General features: G+C 42.4%; 1 protein-coding gene across 1 annotated transcript in view; it reads right to left on the bottom strand.

The window, feature by feature from the left end:
* Nucleotides 1-20586, bottom strand: part of MAPK1 (mitogen-activated protein kinase 1) — a 111794-nt gene that overhangs the window by 40331 nt on the left and 50877 nt on the right. The window contains exons 2-3 of the mRNA XM_012508172.2: nucleotides 9144-9326; nucleotides 7003-7192 (exon numbers count right to left, since the gene is read on the bottom strand). Of these exons, the coding sequence (XP_012363626.2) occupies nucleotides 7003-7192; nucleotides 9144-9326 (373 nt within the window). The remainder of the gene's footprint in view (nucleotides 1-7002; nucleotides 7193-9143; nucleotides 9327-20586) is intronic.

The following is a 20586-nucleotide window of genomic DNA, read 5'->3' as shown; positions in this document are numbered from 1 at the left end:
TTCTGGGCATTCTAGAAATTCAGTATTTAATTTTCCCAACAATCTGAAAAGCAATCAACATGTAGAGACGAGGACGCAGGCTGAAGAAATCTTTATAGAACACACTTTAAGAAGCATCTCTACCTTTCATTATCTGCTTAGCACAAAGCAATCTCAATTAGGTGAATTGACAAAAACTGTTCTGGGTAAAGTCAGCAAAACCAACCAGTACCCTTTTCTCAGCCTGTCCTGCTGGAGCTCTCAGGACTGCTGTGAAGATCTGCACTGGCCTTCTATTTCTCAGACTCTACTTTCTGTTAGTCTTCTACTTAGTCTATAAATATAAGTATTTCCAAAGATTCTTCCCACTTCCTTCTTCCAGGTAGTCAAACCTACTCCCAAAGCTTTTTGTTTTTAAAGTTTCATGTACTAAAGAATATTTTATTTTTTAAAAAATAAAATATTCTCATTTTCTCCGGTCTCAAGCATCTACTGGCCTTTCATCATCTGGCCTTCCAATACCATGGTGTGGCTTATTTTCTATTTTTAGTAGAGATGGGGTTTCACCATGTTGGCCAGGCTGGTCTCGAACTCCTCACCTCAGGTGATTCAACCACCTCAGCCTCCCAAAATGTTGGGATTACAGATGTGAGCCACCATGCCCGGCCATGATTTTTTTTTAAGGTCTGTCAACACTACAATATCAAAGACTAACCAAATTTACATGACAGTAATCAATACAATGCCAAGGCTACAAAATAAAAAAGCAGTAGTACTCAGTATAATTCCATACAAAGGAAAATAAACAAGGACATGGTAGAAGAAAATATACCTTTTGGGCTGTGTAAATTCAATTTTCAAAAACAAAGGAAGCCCCAAAGACGTGTTTCATTTGTATCTATCAGAGTCTTTCATAGGCATAGCCAGAATTTTCACATGTTGTGATCCCAGCATCTTGTGACTCCTACTGGGATTTTTGTGGGATCAGTCTAGTAAACAAGGGCACAGACTAGTATAGCTCACATTCTCTGGTAGTTACACTAGAAATGTGCTAGCAGAGCCTCCAAATAGGGTCTGTAACCCTGGTGAGTTCCCGTGGTCCTGAAAAATAAGGTCTACAAGAGAGGATCCCGGAAGGGTCCTAAGATGTCAATGTCTGCTGGGTCTTAAGCTTCAGAAAATAAGTGCAAAGCATGTTTACGGAAACCAAAAATCAAGCTTATTTCTGTCGGCCTTGACTGATACCAGAGCCAAAAGTTAAAGGTCTAAGACACTGATAATAGCTGATATCGATAAGGGTTCAAGATATTTTGGTAAGGGTTCAAGAGTAAAAAACACTTTGTAACATAGAAGCCATTGGATAAAGGGAAGAAATCCTCGGGCCGGATGCGGTGGCTCATGCCTGTAATCCCAGCACTGTGGAAGGCCAAGGCGGGCGGATCATGAGGTCAGGAGATCGAGACCATCCTGGCTAACACAGTGAAATCCCGTCTCTGCTAAAGATACAAAAAATTAGCCAGGCGAGGTGGCGGGTGCCTGTAGTCCCAGCTACTCAGGAGGCTGAGGCAGGAGAATGGCGTGAACCCCGGGGCGCAGAGCCTGCAGCGAGCCGAGATCGCGCCACTGCACTCCAGCCTGGGCGACAGCAAGACTCCGTCTCAAAAAAAAAAAAAAAAAAAAAAAAAAAGAAATCCTCTTGAAAATTCGAAAGGACCTAAATAACAGGAGGTCAGTGAGGCTGCAAGTTACAAACTTCCTAGGCCAAGGGGCCTGTGGGAATGGGCACCATGGTCACCACAAGGCATTGAGGATGTGATAAAAGTGCAGTGATCCCACAGCTCCAGCAAACACAAGTCCTCTCCTCATGTGGTGTTCTCAACTGTCATATGCACACTGAACTGCCACTGCCTCTTGCCCTGCTTGGACATGCTCACTGTAACAAATCAGTGACATACCATACCCATCTTTGAATGAGATTCTCTCTTCTCGCATTTATACCCATGAGAATGATGCACACACACTGCTGTATACGTTTTTTTTTTCTGAGATGGAGTCTCACCCTGTTGCCCAGGCTGGAGTGCAGTGGCGCCATCTCAGCTCACTGCAACCTCTGCCTCCCAGTGATTCTCGTGCCTCAGGCTCCCAAGTAGCTGGGATTACAGGTGTGCGCCACCACACCCAGCTAATTTGTTTGTATTTTCAGTAGAGACAGGGTTTCACCAAGTTGGCCGGACTGGACTTGAACTCCTGACCTCAGGCGATCCGCCTGCCTCAGCCACTCAATGTGTTGGGATTATAGGCGTGAGCCATGGCACCTGACTGCTGTATACTTTTAAAATATTAGTAAAGGCCGGGTGCAGTGGCAAACGCCTGTAGAATCCCAGCACTTTGGGAGGTCAAGGCGGGCAGATCACGAGATCAGAAGTTCGAGACCAGCCTGGCCAATATGGTGAAACCCCGTATCTACTGAAAATACAAAAATTAGCCAGGCATGGTGGTGGGCACCTGTAATCCCAGCTACTCAGGAAGCTTCAGCAGGAGAATTGCTTGAACCCAGGAGGTGAAGGCTGCAGTGAGCTGAGATCACGCCACTGCACTCCAGCCTGGGCAACAAAGCAAGACTCTGTCTGGAAAAATAAAATTAAAATAAATAAAATAAAATTAAAATAAATAAAATAAAATAAAAATAAAATAAAATGTTAGTCAATTGTACCACTTTAAATATCCAAAACATACTGTTATGCTTCTGATTCTTTGTGTTAACTTGGGTTTTCAAGACGATCCCTAAATTATGCCACGGCCAACAACTCGTGTGTGTGAGTGTGAGCAGGTGAACAGAACGGCCTTAAAGACAAATCCATAAACTGGGAATAGACAACAGAGAAAGTAGTCTGGTTCTATTTGTTTTATTCTTAAGGATGAACACTTTCAAGCAAAAATAAGAGCCAATTCTTCCCAGAAATGTTATATGCTTAAAATATTGATTGAGAATGTCTCTCCAAAAACAAAAGCAATCTGCCATAACAGGGCTATGATGATAACCAAAAGAAAAAAAAAAACACGAGGAGACATAAAAATATTCACTGCAAATTTTCAAGAAAATCATTAAGTGCCAAAGAAGTAGTAGAGCCATCCTAAACATAGCTTTATTCATTTTGTGCCCACCTGACTCTTAGTTGCACTGATCCAGGGAAAGAAGCTGGTTCCATCCCATGTGGAAAGGACATAAACCTGTATCAGAGGGATCCCAAGAGGTGACAGAGTCCAATCCACACAATATCTGATGAAGGAAGCTGTCTTCTACAACATCTCACTGGACATTGGCCACCGTATTCACCCACCGTGACAAAACCCACTGCTTTTTACACACAGTTCTAGAAGGTTCCCATGATCTACTTGCAACCAACCTTTCTAGCTTAGTGTCGATGACGTCCTATTACTCATCCAATGCTGCAGCCACAGGAAGACTCAGTGTTTTCGGTAGTAGTCCCTCCCTTCTTATTTTATTTCTGTACTCTCTGCCTACGATACCCTATGTCCAATACAGCCGCTGGCCTCCCACAGGAAAAGCTACCCATCCTCGAGGGCCGGCACAGATACCACCTTCTTCTTGCTGCCTCCCAGCCCCAGCCAGAGCTAGCCCACCTCTGTCCTTTGCATTTGTACACCATCTTTTTCTCCATCTCAGTTATAGAACATCTCATTATAATCACCTACTGTCTACCAGATTTCTGATCTATCAGTTTTCAGATTTCAAGGGCAGACCCTCATCTCTCTTGTCTGGCGTATCTCACAGGGCTTCTCATAGGAGTGTCTGTTGAATTGAAATCCAATAAATGATTATTGCTATACATCTATACGTACTTAAGCAGCTTTATTAAGCTATAATTCACACACCATACAATTTGCTCATTTAAAGTGTATAACTCAATGGTTTTAGTATTATAATGGTGGACTTAACCATTACCACCATCCAATTTGAAAATATTTTTATAACCTCAAAAATAAATTCCAGTGAGTTGGTATTCCTTCCTTCATTATTCTCCCAACTCCTCTAGCCCTAGGCAATCAGTAATCCACTAATCTAATTTTTGTCTCTATGGATTTGCCTATTCTAGACATTTCATGTAAACAGAATCATACAATATGTGTCTTTTGTGGCTGCCTTCCTTCACAGACATGTTTGCAAGATTCATCCATGTTGTAGCATTATCAGTACTTCACTCCTTTCTCTTCTACTGTGTGGATCCACCACATTCTATTTATTCATCATCAGCTGGACATTTGGATTGTTTCTACTTACTGGCTACAGTGAACAATACCGCTATGAAGATTTGTGTTCAAGTTTTTGTGTAGATGCATGTTTTCATTTTCACTAAGGAGTGGAATCCTCACTAACACTTATTATCTGACTTTTTAATTACAGCCATCCTAGTTAGCATAAAGTTTTTCAATGTAATTTTGATTTGCATTTTTCTACTGACTAATGATGTCAAGCATCTACCATTCCATGTGCTTATTGCCATCTGTATGTCTTCTTTAGAGAAATGTCTATTCAGATCCTTTGTCCATTTTTTAAACTAGGCTATTTATCTTTTCATTATTGAGTTATAAGAGTTCTTCATATATTCTAGTTGTAAGTCCCTTATCAGATGTATGATTTGCAAATACCTTCTCTCATTCTGTGGCTTGCCTTTTCACTTTTTTGATGGTTTGCTTTGTAGCACAAGTTTCTAATCTTGATGGAATCCACTTACTTTTTTTCTTTTGTTGCTTGTGCTTTTGGTGTCATGTCTAAGAGGCTTTGCCTAACATAAGATTGCAAAGATTTACTTCTATGTTTTCTAAGAGTATTAAAGTTTTAGCTTTTAAATTGACTTCTTCGATCCATTTTGAATTTTTTTTTCCTTTTGAGACAAGGTCTCACTCTGTCACCCCAGATGGAGGGCAGTGGCGCAATCTCTGCTCACTGCAATTTCCACCTCCCAGGCTCAAGCAGTCCTCCCACTCAGCCTCCTGAGTAGCTGGGACCACAGGCACATGCCACCACGCCCAGATTAATTTTTTTGTATTTTTGGTAGAGATGGGGTTTTGCCATGTTGCCCAGGCTGGTCTTGCTCTGGAGCTCAGGCAATCTGCAGGCCTTGGCCTCCCAAAGTGCTGGGATTACAGGCGCAAACCACTGCACCCAGCCATTTTGAGTTAATTTTTTCATCTTTTTGTATGTGGCTATTCAGTTGTCCCAGATTCATTTGCTGAAAAGACTATTCTTTCCCCAATGAATGGTCCTGGCATCCTTGCCAAAATCAGTTGACCAGAGATACATGGGTTTATTTACTGACTCTCACTTCGATTCCACTGACCTATATGTCTATTCTTATGCCAGTAGCACACTGTCTTGATTACTGTGTTTTGCAGTAAAAGTTTCGAAATCAGGAAGTGTATCAGTTCTCCATATGAATTTCCATAGGAATTTTAGGATCAGCCTGTCAATTTCTATAGAAAAAAACAACTGGGGCTTTGATAGGGATTGCACTAAATCTGCAGATCAATTTGGAGAATACTGCCATCTTAACAGTATTAAGTCTTATGATCCACGGACATGGGATGTCTTCTCATTTATTTAGGTCTTCTTGAATTTCTGTGCATTTTTTTGGACTGAATCGACATCACTCCATCACATTTAAGATATCCATAAATTTCCCTCGTTTACTTGTGACACCCATTAAAATAGAAATATGTAAATGCTGCATATTTTCAGAACTCTGAGGACTGTAAAGAATTTGGGGTTTTCTTATTTAGTTGGAATGCCTTATTAGGTATTAAAGTCAGTGAGGTTAAGTTTTCTGCTGCTATCTTTTGAATAAAATTTATTGAAGAAAAATGTCACCAACATGTTTTGTTGACTTTAATGATTTTAAAACTAACACATAAGGCCAGGCACGGTGGCTCACACCTGTAATACCAGCACTTTGGGAGGCCAAGGTGGGCAGATCACGAGGTCAGGAGATCGAGACCATCCTGGCTAACATGTGAAACCCCATCTCTACTAAAAATACAAAAAAAAAAATAAAAAAATAAAAAAATAAAAAAATTAGCTGGGCGTGGTGGCGGGTGCCTGTAGTCCCAGCTACTCGGGAGGCTGAGGCAGAAGAATGGTGGGAACCCGGGAGGCAGAGCTTGCAGTGAGCTGAGATAGCGCCACTGCACTCCAGCTTGGGCGACAGGGCGAGACTCCGTCTCAAAAAACAAACGAACAAAAAAACTAACACATAATGTACATGATCCTGTTTATCTATATAAAGTATAAAAGTACACATTTATGTAAGAGCATAGAAAATACTTTGGGAGAAAATACACCAATTTGTTTTTTGGGGACAGAGTTTTGCTCTGTCACCCAGGCTGGCATGCAGTGGTGTGATCTCGGCTCACCGCAACCTCTGCCTCCCAGGTTCAAGCGGCTCTCCTACCTCAGCTCCCATGTAGCTGGGATTACAGGCGCGTGCCACCATGCCCGGCTGATTTTTGTATTTTTAGTAGAGATGGGGTTTTGCCATGTTGGCCAGGCTGGTCTTGAACTCCTGACCTCAGGTGATACGCCCACCTTGGCCTCCCAAGATGCTAGGATTACAGGTGTGAGCCACCACAACTGGCCACCAATTTGTTATAGTAGTTAGTTATCTTGGCCTGGTGCTGTGGCCCACATATGTAATCCCAGCACTTTGGGAGGCCAAGAAAGGACTGCTTGAGCCCAGAAGTTCCAGACCAGCCTGGGCAACATACGAAGACTCTGTCTTTAAGAAGAAAAAAAAAAAAAAAAAAAAAAAGGTATCTCTGGGGAGAAAGGAGCAATGGGATAAGGAAGAAGAGGAGGACTACCACACTTTACTAGCATTTTTGCCATAAAAATGTTTTTCGGTATTTCTGGTGTAATTTAAAATATGAATAATGACAAATATAACTATCCTTCAGTGAAAGGGTTTTTCAATATATATCACCTTAATAGTAAATAACCTGGCTGACCTTGAGATCACAGGTGGTGTTGAGCAGCAGGTTGGAAGGCTTGAGGTCACGGTGCAGAACGTTAGCTGAATGGATATATTTTAACCCTCTGAGGATCTGGTAAAGAAAATAGCAGATATGGTCGTTGCTGAGGTGTTGTGTCTTCAAGAGCTTGTAAAGATCTGTTTCCATGAGGTCCTGTACTATATATCTGTTTGCACAGGTTAAGGTAAAACACCAATTAGCTGGTCACATTTAGCAAAGCATTGAAAACAAAAATGCATCCTCTCTTGACTCTCTTCCCAAACAGTCCATCATTACACCATGAGGCCCTTAAAGGAAAGAAGAAACTGAGGAAAACTTGGTTTCCTTCATGGAAGGAATCTGAAGTCATTAACTCCTTTTAGGTCCTGTGAGATGGCAGGCATTATGGCATTACATCTGACTGATGCAGCTATGGGCCTAGACTGAGATCTGAAACAGGCTGTTAGGGAAATTCTGGTCAATCTTGAAGTCTCAACCTCTTTGCTCTCTAAATTGTCCACCATCAACGAACCCCCTCCAAGGTTTGCTGGAAACACTGGTAGCCTGTAAGTAGCACATACTCCCTCCTCTGTTTGGTCCAGTAACCTGTAATGTCACTATTCTTTTTACTTCTTGTTGCCGCTCCCCTCCTCTCCCAAGCTCCTCAAAAGCCAAACATAAAACTTCCAGAAATACAGATCTAGAAACTTACTAGTAAATCCAACCCTAAGTCTATTTTCTTGACTCTTCCATTAGTGTTAAGATCCTAAATAAATAAGACTATGGGCAAGTCGTTCTAAGAAGGGGTTTGTGCTAGTTTTGCTCCTCATGCTTTCTTGCCTGGTCCCGTATTTAACTACCTAAAACCTTAGCTATGGCTACTTTCTTTCTTACAGAAATTAAATTACTGGCTGGGCGCGGTGGCTCATGCCTGTAATCCCAGCACTTTGGGAGGCTGAGGCGGGCGGATCACGAGGTCAGGAGATCGAGACCATCCTGGCTAACACGGTGAAACCCCGTCTCTACTAAAAATACAAAAAACAAATTAGCCGGGTGAGGTGGCGGGCGCCTGTAGTCCCAGCTACTTGGGAGGCTGAGGCAGGAGAATGGCGTGAACCCCGGGGGGCGGAGCCTGCAGTGAGCCAAAATCGCGCCACTGCACTCCAGCCTGGGCAACAGCGAGACTCCATCTCAAAAAAAAAAAAAAAAAAAAAAAAAAAAAAAAAAAAAAGACATTAAATTATTAAAGCATTTAGCCTTTAACTTCATCATAGTATTATTTCATTAGCAGTATTTCTGCATTTCTTTTACTCACTTCTGTGTAAACACTATTCTCTGTTTCTTACAGATTTATGCTACAGGAGGCGCAGCATGGGATTCAAAGGAAACATGATTTAAAAATCTGTCATATGAGAGAGACTTATTTTCACAGCAAAAAGTAAAGCAGGACCAACAGGTGGTAGTGGCAGGAGGCATTTCACTTCAAATATCACTACAACTTATTGACAGAGCTGTTTAAAAATGGAAAGGGCTGCCTAGAGACAGCGAGCTCCCGCACCCTGGAGGGGCGGAATATAAATTGGGTAAACTGGTAGGAGTGCTGTATAACCCTCTCCCTTCTGGCAGATCCTCTTCAGTATACTTAACCTCTCTATCTTTCAAATGGAGCCTTTACCCAGGCAGCATCCTCTAGATCTGTTCAGTCCGGATTTCTAAATGTTGGTCATAGTTAATCACATAATTTCAGAGCTTAGTTGACCTTAAAGATCATGACGACCAGTTCCTTCATTTTAAAGGTGGGGAAACTGAGACCTAAAGTGGTAACCTGACTAAGATAAGGACAGTCCTGATTTCACCAGGTAGATAGCCAGGGCACCCTCTTTCTTAGTCTACTACTGATCTTCCCTTTACCTTTTCTTCATCATAACGAACCATCCCTTGGACAGAAAAAACATGACTGCAAACAGAGTTAACCAAGATTTTCCATGACTAGACTTAGGGAGTAAATGGCAAATAGATTACGATTTTCCCTTTAACATGTTTAATGCACTTTTCCTTTAAGTTCAGGAAATTTCAAGTTCTATTTACTCAACAAGGTTACCAAGCAGTGGAATTGGCCAGTTGCCTAAAAAGGATACACATCTTTCATTTGCTCGATGGTTGGTGCTCGAATAATGTCATTGATTCCAATGATGTTCTCATGTCTGAAGCGCAGTAAGATTTTTATCTCCCTCAGGGTTCTCTGGCAGTAGGTCTGGTGCTCAAAGGGGCTGATTTTCTTGATGGCTACTCGAACTTTGTTGACATTATCATACGCAGAGCTTAAAAAAGAGAGAGAGACAGATGGCATTAAAAACAGCCCTCAGAATATTTGAAGAAGGCAAGTTGGTAAAGTATTATATTTTTAACACTCTGTGTAAATACCTGTTTCACCATGAAGGCAGCATGTATATTATCCACAAAAAGGCCTCAAGCTAGGGAGGATGGATGCAACTGACACGAGAGCACACAGTGACTCTCAAAACTAACAGAGAACCTAGCCCTGTTAACTGGGTGAATGTCTTGCCTTTATAAACCCAGAAATACACAAACAAGCATTCTCCCATTGTCTTAAACAGCAACTGCATTCTGGTGAGAGTAATCACTTCTGTCTCCAAAACACCTTCTTACTGTTGTATCAAATTCCTCTTACACAGAAGAAACATTCAAATAACCTACAACGGTACATCTTTATCCCTAACAAAAATAGACCCAAGAGAACACCTTGATTACTTTTATTAACTTTGTTTCTCTCACTTGCAAAACGACATGACCATTTCTTCCCCCAAGAAACTGAATCAAGATGTTTGGGTAGTTTTATAACAAAACCTAGAAAGTATTCTTCGAAAAACACATTTGTGGCAATAACATGGGGCCCAGTTCTTTCCTAGTTGTCCTTAATGTCTGATAAACCAGAATTCTAAGCAAAAGCAATAATAAAAATTATACCTTCAATCTTATGAATTTGAATCTTGAGTATTGCTACTATCTTTATGATAAACATTCTATTACAATCTTGTGTATAAGAAATTTTCATATTAATAAATGTCAACATCTGGCCCACTGACCAAAGCAATCAAATAACATTGACAAGCAATAAGACAACATTTCTTGTTTCCTTGGGGTAAGTGCTAGAATAGAAAACAGTAAAATAACTTTATTCTAAAGTTTATGCTTCTAGGGCCAGGTGCAGTGGCTCACGCCTGCAATCCCAGCACTTTGGGAAACTGGGGCAGGTGGATCACTTGAGGACAGGAGTTTTGAGACCAGCCTGGACAACATGGTGAAACCCCGCCTCTACTAAAAATACAAAAAAATTAGCCAGGCATGGTGGCACATGCCTGCAATCCCAGCTACTTGGGAGGCTGAGGCACAAGAATCACTTGAACCTGGGAGATGGAGGTGGCAGTGAGCCAAGATTGTACCACTGCACTCCAGCTTGGGCGACAGAGTGAGACTCCGTCTCTAAATTAAATAAAGTTTATGCTTCTATAATATTTATCAGTCTACTAATCCTAAGAATTATTGATACATTTGTCTGATTCTATGACAAGATAATGCTCTGGAGGGGAACTCTGTCTTACTAGGATCCAAGTATCCTACAACACCATTAACATACAGTACACAGGTGGCCCCAAATGCTTTGAAATGAAGTATATGTTCTTAAGTAAAATAACCACTACTCAAATCTTATTTTGCTTTGGTTTGGTACATGAGGCCCTAAGCCAGTAATTTTCAGTTAGGCAACAGCATATATAATAATAATAATTTAACATAGTATTAAAAAGCATATATAATAAGCAAGCTTATTCAATATTGGGAATATTTTTAGAAATAAAAATTCTATTTTGGTAATTCAAATCACAGAACAAGAGTTCAACAACAGCACGGATTAGTTACAAAATACTGGTTTAAACTCAACATTACAATTTTCTAGTGTTAATATTATAAATTTCTCGTGTTAACAGTCAAATGTGGCCATAATTTGTTCTGCAAAATTATAATCCAACAAAATTTTTGGAGACAAGAGCTTATGGTCAGTGTGCCCTTCTACTGTATCAACACTCAGTGACGAAATAACTGCCCTCCCCCGCAGCCTTTTAATAATTTTTTTGGGGAAGGAGTCTTGCTCTGTCACCCAGGCTGGAGTGCAGTGGTATGATCTTGGCTCACTGCAAGCTCCCCATCCTGGGTTCAGGCCATTCTCCTGCCTCAGCCTCCCGAGTAGCTGGGACTACAGGCCCCACCACGACGCCTGGCTAATTATTTGTATTTTTAGAAGAGACGGGGTTTCACCGTGTTAGCCAGGATGGTCTCGATCTCCTGACATCGTGATAGGCCCGCCTCGGCCTCCCAAAGTGCTGGGATTACACAGTGAGCCACCACACCCGGCCAACTGCCTCCTTTTAAGTAAGAAAACATGAGATCATCCTCACCTGGTCCCACTTGAAAAAAAGGAGTTTGGTCTGTTCTTGTCTGCTCCACTTAACCATTCTGCTGCCTTTTTGGTTTATGTAATCTATCTTTCATAGAACTGATGATAAAGAGGGTTACGCTCTTCCATAACAACTCCATACTTGCTAGCTTCTCCTTGGAGTTCTCGGTTTTGTTTTATATATTTTATTGTTGATACTTGGCAAATAAGGCATACCATGAACTTTCAGGTGTCTATAAACAGTTTATGCTTTAAAATCACTTTGACATTACCAACTGTATCTTGTCTTGCTCAACCCCTTTTGTCCCTAACTACCACCACACTACAGGTTTGTGCTATAAATGTGTCTCTTATCACAAGAATCCAAAGATGGTTCATTAAAAAGGAACATTAAAAAAGAAGGCCAGGGGTGGTGGCTCATGTCTGTAATCCCAGCACTTTGGGAGGCCAAGGCAGGTGGATCATGAGGTCAGGAGATTGAGACCATCCTGGCCAAAATGGTGAAACTCCGTCTCTACTAAAAATACAAAAATTAGCTGGGTGGGGTGGTGCGCGCCCATAGTCCCAGCTACTCGGGAGGCTGAGGCAGAAGAATGGCTTGAACCCAGGAGGTGGAGGCTGCAGTGAGCCAAGATCGCACCACTGCACTCCAGCCTGGTGACAGAATGAGACTCGGTCTCAAAAAAAAAATAGTGGCAGTCCTAATGGGTATGTGGTGATAGCTCATTGTGGTTTTGATTTGCATTTCTCTAATGATTCATGATGATGACCATCTTTTCTTATGTCTTCTTCTGAAATGTGTATTCAACGTTATGCCTTTTTTTTTTTTTTTTTTTTTTTTGAGACGGAGTCTCGCTATGTCGCCAGGCTGGGGTGCAATGGCACAATCTCGGCTTACTGCAACCTCTGCCTCCTGGGTTTATGCGATTCTCCTGCCTCAGCCTCCTGAGTAGCTGGGATTACAGGATCTCCTGACCTCATGACCCGCCTGCCTTGGCCTCCCAAAGTGCTGGAATTACAGGCATGAGCCACCCACCACGACCAGCCAGGACTGCCACTATTTAAAAACAAACAAACAAACAAACAAACAAACAAACAGAAAACCTAAGTCTGATGTGGATAAATTCAGACCTTCGTACTCTACTGTTGAGTGTGTAAAATGGTGTAACCACTTGGAAATTCATCAAAAAATAAAAAACAGAATTCCCATATGGTCCAGCAGTCCCACTTCTGAGCATATATCCAAAACAATTCAAAGCAGAATCTCCAAGAGCTATTGGCAGGTTCAGGTTCACTGCAGCATTATGCACAATACCCAAGATGTGGAAGCAACCAAAATGTCCACTATGGATGAATGGATAAAGAAAATATAGCATATACATAGAGTGGAATATTATTCAGTCTTAAAAAAAAAAAGAAATTCAATTCAGCATCCAAAAACCATGCCTAATTGTTTTTATTATTTATTTATTTGTTTTTTTTTTTTTTTTTTGAGACAGAGTCTCGCTCTGTCGCCCAGGCTGGAGTGCAGTAGCACATCTTGGCTCACTGCAAGCTCCGCTTCCTGGGTTCTCGCCATTCTCCTGCCTCAGCCTCCCGAGTAGCTGGGACTACAGGCGCCCACCAACATGCCCGGCTAATTGCCTTTTTTTTTGTATTTTTGGTAGAGATGGGGTTTCACCGTGTTAGCCAGGATGGTCTCCATCTCCTGACCTCGTGATCCGCCTGCCTTGGCCTCTCAAAGTGCTGGGATTACAGGCGTGAGCCACTGCACCCGGCCAGTTGTTTTTAATTTAAAAACTTTTTGGTAGAGATGGGGTCTCACTATGTTATCCAGGCTGGTCTTGAACTCCTGGTCGTAAGTGATCCTCCCACCTCAGCCTCCCAAAGTGCTGGGATAACAGGCATGAGCCATTGTGCCTGGCCTGAATTAATATTCTTAAAATGTCTACACTACTCAGTGTGGTCTGCAGAGTCAATGTAATCCCTATCAAAGTTCCAATGGCATTTTTCACAGAAACAGAAAATGTAATCTTTAAATTCATATATGGAACCACAAAAGACCCCATACAGCCAAAGCAATCTTGAGCAAGAACAAAGGTGGAGGCTTCACATCACCTGATTTCAAAATACACTACAAAGCTATAGTAACCAAAACAGCATGACACTGTGGGGATAGGGTGAAATGTGCAGATAATTTGTTAGAGTATAAAGTTTCAGTTAACCAGGATGAGTAAGTTCTAGAGCTCTATCCTACAGCATGGGGACTATAGTTAATAATAATGTATTATATACTTGCAAATTACTAAAAGATTAGATCTTAAACAGTCTCACCACAAAAAGTATGTGAGATAACAGATATGTTAATTACCTTGATTTAATCTTTTCACAATATACACATATATCGAAACATCATGTTGTACATCATGAATATATACTAATTTTTTTTCCAGCACTTCCACCTCAGTTTCATATACTAATTTGTATTTGTCAATTATACCTTAATAAAGCTGGATGGGGGGCAGGGAATCAGCATGGTACTGGCATAAAAACAGACAAATAGACAAATGGAACAGAATAAAGAGTCCAAACATAAAGGATAGTCTCTTCAACAAATGGTGCTGGGAAAATTGGATATCTACTTGCAAAAGAATAAAATGGATACTTATTTCACGCCCTATAAAAAAAATCAAATCAAGACAGATTAAAGACAAAAACTGTAAAACCTGAAACCATAAAACTACTAGAAGAGGCTGGGTGCGGTGGCTCACCCTGTAATCCCAGCACTTTGGGAGGCCAAGGCGGGTGGATCACGAGATCAGGAGATCAAGACCATCCTGGCTAACACGGTGAAACCCTGTCTCTACTAAAAATACAAAAAAAAAAGAAAAAAGAAAAAAAAAATTAGCCGAGCGTGGTGGCAGGCGCCTGTAGTCCTAGCTACTTGGGAGGCTGAGGCAGGAGAATGGCATGAACCTGGGAGGCAGAGCTTGCAGTGAGCTGAGATCATGCCACTGCACTCCAGCCTGGGTGACAGAGACAGACTCCATCTCAAAAAAACAAAACAAAACAAAACAAAAGCAAACAAACAAACAAACAAAAACTACTAGAAGAAAATATAGGGGGAAAGCTTCTTGACAATTGGTCTGGGCAATTATTTTTTGGTTGTGACCCCCAAAGCACAGGCAACAAAAGCAAAAATAGACAAATGGAATTACATCAAACTAAAAAGCTTCTGCACAGCACAAGCAGCAATCAACAGAGTGAAGAGACAACCTAACGAATGGGAGAAAATATTTATAAACCACATATCTGATAAGCAGCCAATATTTAAATATATAAGAAATTCGAACAATTCAACAGCAGGAAACAAACAAAATATTTAAAAATGGGCAAAGGCCAGGTGCAGTGGCACCTGCTTGTAGTCCTAGCTATTCAGGAGGCTGAGGTAGGAAGATTGCTTGAGACCAAGAGTTCAAGACCAGCCTGGGCAACACAGAGAGACCCTGTCTCAAAAATGGAAAAAAAGCAGGTGCGGGTGGTAGGGAGTGGGGGCAAAGAACTCGAATAGACATTTCTCAAAATAAGACATACAAATGGCCAACAGGTATATGAAAAAAGGCTCAACATCACTAATCAGAAAAATGCCAATCAAAACCACAACGAGCTACCACCTCACAGCTATTAGAATGGCTATTATCAGCCGCGTGTGGTGACTCATGTCTGTAATCCCAGCACTCTGGGAGACCAAGACAGGCGGATCACCTGAGGTCAGGAGTTTGACACCGGCCTGGCCAACATGGTGAAACCCTGTCTCTACTAAAAATACCAAAGTTAGCCAGGCGTGGTGGCTGGTGCCTGTAATCCCGGCTACTTGGGAGGCTGAGTCAGGAGAATCACTTGAACCTAAGAGGCGGAGGTTGCAGTGAGCCAAGACGGCACCACTGCACTCCAGCCTGGGCAACAAGAGTGAAACTCTGTCTCCAAAGAAGAAAAAAAAAAAAAAAAAAACTTAAATGTTCTTGCCCCCACCACACACAAACGTAACTATGTGAGGTGATGGGTATCTTAATTAGCTTTACTGTGGGGATCATTTCGCAAGGTATACATATATCAAAACATCACGTTTAACATAGTAAATATATACAACTTTTATTTGTCAATTATGCCCCAATAAAGGTGGGGGGGAAAACCAAAAAGGTCATTCTATCACATGCTATAACATGGATGAAGCTTGAGGACATTATATCAACAGAAATAAACAAGTCACAAAAGACAAATACTGCATAATTTCACTTATATGTGATATCGAATATTAACAAACTCATAGAATCAGAAAGGTGAATGGTGGTTACAAACGGCTGAGGAGAGGGAGAAATGGGGAGATGTGTTCAAGAGTACAGGTTTTCAATTTTCCAAGATGAAAAAGTTCTAGATCTGTTGTGCAACAATGTGAATATACTTAACACTACTGAACTGTGTACTTAAAAATGATTAAGATGGTAAATTGTATTTTTTACCAAAACATGTAATTAACCAAAATAATTTTTCTTTGTAAAGAGATGAAGTCTCGGCTGGGCACAGTGGCTCATGCCTATAATCCCAGCACTTTGGGAAGCCGAGGCAGGTGGATCACGAGGTCAGGAGATTGAGACCAGCCTGGCTAACATGGTGAAACACCGTCTCTACTAAAAATACAAAAATTAGCAGGGCGTGGTGGCATGCGCCTGTAATCCCAGCTACTCAGGAGGCTGAGGCAGGAGAGTTGCTTGAATCCGGGAAGCAAAGGTTGAGTGAGCCAAGATTGTGCCACTGTACTCCAGCTCTGGGCGACAGCACAAGACTCCGTCTCAGGGGGAAAATAAGCGAGAGAGAGAGAGAGAGAGACACACACACAGAAAGAGAGAGAGATGAAGTCTCACTATGCTGCCCAGGCTGGTCCTGAACTCCCGAGGTCACTTCCTCAGACTTCACAGTAGTTGGGACTACACGCACATGCCATGGCACCTAGCTTAAAAAAATTTTTTTTAAGGGGGAAAGAGACATGTTAAAGAGGGAAAAAAATTAAATATTATTTTTTGTTGTTTTTTAGAGGAGTCTCGCTTTGTTGCCCAGGCTGGAGTGCAGTGTTGCTATCTCGGCTCACTGCAACCTCTGCCTCCTGGGTTCAAGCGACTCTCCTGCCTCAGCCTCCTGAGTAGCTGGGACTACTGGCGCCCATCACCACGCACAGCTAATTTTTTGTATTTTAGTAGAGACAGGGTTTCACCATGTTGGCCAGGATGGTCTCGATCTCCTGACCTCACGTTCCTCGGCCTCGGCCTCCCAAAGTGCTGGGATTACAGGCGTGAGCCACTGCGCCTGGCCCTTTTCTTTCTTTTGAGATGGGCTACTCTGTCACCCATGCTAGAGTGTACTGGCACAATTATGGCTGACTGCAGCCCCAACCTCCCGAGTAGCATAGTGGGGACCACAGGTGAGCAACAACATGCCTGGCTAATTAAAAAAAGTTTTTTTGTAGAGACAGGGTTCTACAATGTTGCCCAGGCTGATCTTGAACTCCTGAACTCAAGTGATCCTCTTGCCTTGGCCTCCCAAAGTGCTAGGATTATAGACGTGAACCACCACACCTGGCCAATAAAGGCGGAAACTTTTATCCAGCATTGGGTTAGTACCTTCTATATATCAAGAACTATTCTAACATTAGGATGCAAAAATTATAAATAATACTCTGGGCCGGGGGTAGTTTTCACATCTGTACTCCTAGCACTTTGGGAGGCCAAGGCAGGTGGATCATGAGGTCCGGAGTTTGAGACCAGCCTGGCCAACATGGTGAAACCCCGTCTCTACTAAAGATAAAAAAAAATTAGCCAGGCATGGTGGCATATATATGCCTGTAATCCCAGCTACTTGGGAGGCTGAGGCAGGAGAATCACCTGAACCTGGGAGGCGGAGGCTGCAGTGAGCTGAGACTGCACCACTGTTCTCCAGTGGGCAACAGAGCTAGACTCCATCTCAAAAAAAAAAAAAAAAAAAAATAATAATAATAATAATAATACTCTTCCCTTGAGGAACCCAAGACATTGAGAGTGTCTAGTCATCTTAAATGAACACAACCTCAAGTCCCAGATGAATTCTATCCTAAGACCCATGGAGAATGGGAGGACATTAAGGTCTGAAGTGAGCACATCCATCTCAAGTCTCAAAACAGATAGATTCCTGCTATTTGATAATAAAAGGAAATGAGATTCCTATTTGATAATAACAGGAAATGAACTATTGATATATGCAACACAGATGAATCTCAAGTAATTATGGTGAGTGAAGCCAGACTAAAAGAAATGTATTTCCATTTATAGAAAATACAAAGTAATCCTGGGTTTACTTTGGATTTACCCCCAGGATTGCCTGGGAATGGGAGGAAGAAGATTGCAAATGGAAACGAGGTAACTTTTGGAGGCAATGAGTATGTTCCTTATCCTAATTGTGTTGATGGTTTCATAGGTGTATAATGTATTAAAACTTATCCAACTTTATACTTTAAATGTGTGCAATATTTTGCATATCAATTACTTCCTAGTAAAGCAGTTAAAAAAAAAAAAGAAAAGAAAAGAACCAGGGTTCTTTGGCCACATGATCCATTCCAGTGCCGGGGCAAGTGGGAAACATTCTAGAAGTGTACTGATCAATAAACGCAGAAGTCCATGAAATTCTGAAGTAGATTATTTAACAGATGTTTTGTGATCGCTTAGGGAAGGGAACCAGCATGAGTCAATTATGAACAAGTCATGCTAAACTAGCTTTATTTCCTGTTTTGATAGGGTTACCACAACAACACGAAATGAAGACAGAGTTTTGGTGAATTCAAGCCATGCTTGTCAAGAACTTCCCATTTGTGAGGCTTCATGTTAGGACTGGTGGCAAAAACAATGATTCTGCTCTTAAGAAACTTGCAATTTTGTGAGAGAAGGAGACAGGAACAGAGAACATACTTTGCCTTTTATCACATTAAAGCACTTCTGAAACGCAAGGAGGAGCTGGGTTAATTTCAAATACTAAGGGAAGGATTAAAAGAAGATGAGGCCCACAAAAGCCATATCCTGAAGGATGAGTAGGCTTCTGACAGAAAAGCAAGACCTCAAAGAAAGAGGAAACAGGAGGCGAGGTAAGCGACAGAGACATCTGTGGTCACTGGCCACTAACCCTCACCCAGACATGCCCATGCCCATGAGAGAAGGTTTTTGGGGTCAGGGGAACATGCTCCTCAGGTGCCTGAGAATTCCCTGCATCTGGAAAAGTGTAGGTCCGTACTCAGCAGGTGCACTTGAGGTAGTGGTCAAAGGAGCAGCTGCTCGCTGGCGTGTATTGTGCCTACACTGTGCAGGCAGGAGGCCACATACGTGCTCAAGCTCACAACACACGGACAGTGCTGTGGCTGGGAAGGGAAGAGCACTATGCTGAAGGTCTGCTCTGCCGGAACTACTGACACAGAACTCTAAGGAGCCTGAGTATTTTCTATTTGAACCCAACCTTCCAGGTCATTAAGAAGGTATATTACGCTTGGTGTGGGCATGGTGGCACACGCTTGTAATCCCAGCACTTTGGGAGGGTGAGGAGGGCAGATCACTTGAATCCAGGTGTTCGAGATCAGTGTGGACAACATGATGAAACCCTGTCTCTACAAAAAACACAAAAATTAGCTGGGCATGGTGGCACTCGCCTGTACTCCCAGCTATTGGTGGACTAGGCAGGAGGATCACTTGAGCCAGGGAGGTTGAGGCTGCAGTGAGCCATGATTGTGCCACTGCACTCCAGCCTGGGTGACAAAGTGAGACCCTATCTCAAAAAAAAAAAAAAAAAAAAAAAAAAAAAAAAAAGAAAAAAAAAAAGAAAAGAAGGCATATCTGTTATGGCAGGAGGAGACAGCAAAGTCTGCTTAATGTTTCTTAGGTCGATTTTTTTTTTTAATGGTATGTAGGGCTCCATTTGTATTCTTGACCTAGGCCTTGTAAACGTGAGAGGTGGGCCTGGGTCTGGGAGGTACAAAAAGAAGGTGGAGGTGAGGGACAAAGATAGTTTTCAGCATCCTGATTTAAAAATCTAAGAATGTCTGTCGGTGATTCAGATGGAAGAGATGACGGTTCCATCCTTCCAGCAGCATCAAGAGAGATCAAGTTGGGAATTCTTAACAGAAGCCATTATTAGCACTCCTGCAGAGAGAGAATTTCAAGGAAAGAAGTCGGAAGACAGAACTCAGGAGCAGCATGAGGATGAGGAATCAGTTAAAGAAAGTGGAAAGAAGGCCGGGCGCGGTGGCTCACGCTTGTAATCCCAGCACTTTGGGAGGCCGAGGCGGGCGGATCACGAGGTCAGGAGATCGAGACCACGGTGAAACCCCGTCTCTACTAAAAATACAAAAAATTAGCCGGCCGTGGTGGCGGACGCCTGTAGTCCCAGCTACTCGGAGAGGCTGAGGCAGGAGAATGGCATGAACCCGGGAAGCGGAGCTTGCAGTGAGCCGAGATTGCGCCACTGCACTCCAGCCTGGGTGACAGAGTGAGACTCCGTCTCAAAAAAAAAAAAAAAAGAAAGTGGAAAGAAATGATAATGGAGTAAGAACCTTTAGGCCAGGCGCCGTGGCTCATGCCTGTAATCCCAGCACTCTGGGAGGCCGAGGCGGGCAGATCATGAGGTCAGGAGATTGAGACCATCCTGGCTAACATGGTGAAACCCTGTCTCTACTAAAAATACAAAAAAAATTAGCCAGGCATGGTGGCGGGCACCTGTAGCCCCTGCTACTTGGGAGGCTGAGGCAGGAGAATGGGGTGAACCCGGGAGGCGGAGCTTGCAGTGAGCCGAAATTGTGCCACTGCAATCCAGCCTGGGTGAAAGAGCGAGACTCGTCTCAAAAAAAAGAACCTTTGTTGTCCAACCCCAAAGACCACGTAGTTCTGCTTAACCATGTAGCAGAACCAGAAAAGGGTGGTGTTTCCCAAGACAAAGAAGGAAGGCGTTTCAAACAGGAGAGATTGAGAAAGGTAAGAACTGGAAAGCATTCACTGAATCTGCATGTAACCAGACGATGTGTGGTAACTTTGGTTCAAGTA

This window comes from Nomascus leucogenys, chromosome 7b, assembly GCF_006542625.1.
Source record: "Nomascus leucogenys isolate Asia chromosome 7b, Asia_NLE_v1, whole genome shotgun sequence".
Lineage (NCBI taxonomy): Eukaryota > Metazoa > Chordata > Mammalia > Primates > Hylobatidae > Nomascus > Nomascus leucogenys.
This window is presented reverse-complemented; position numbering and strand designations above follow the sequence as displayed.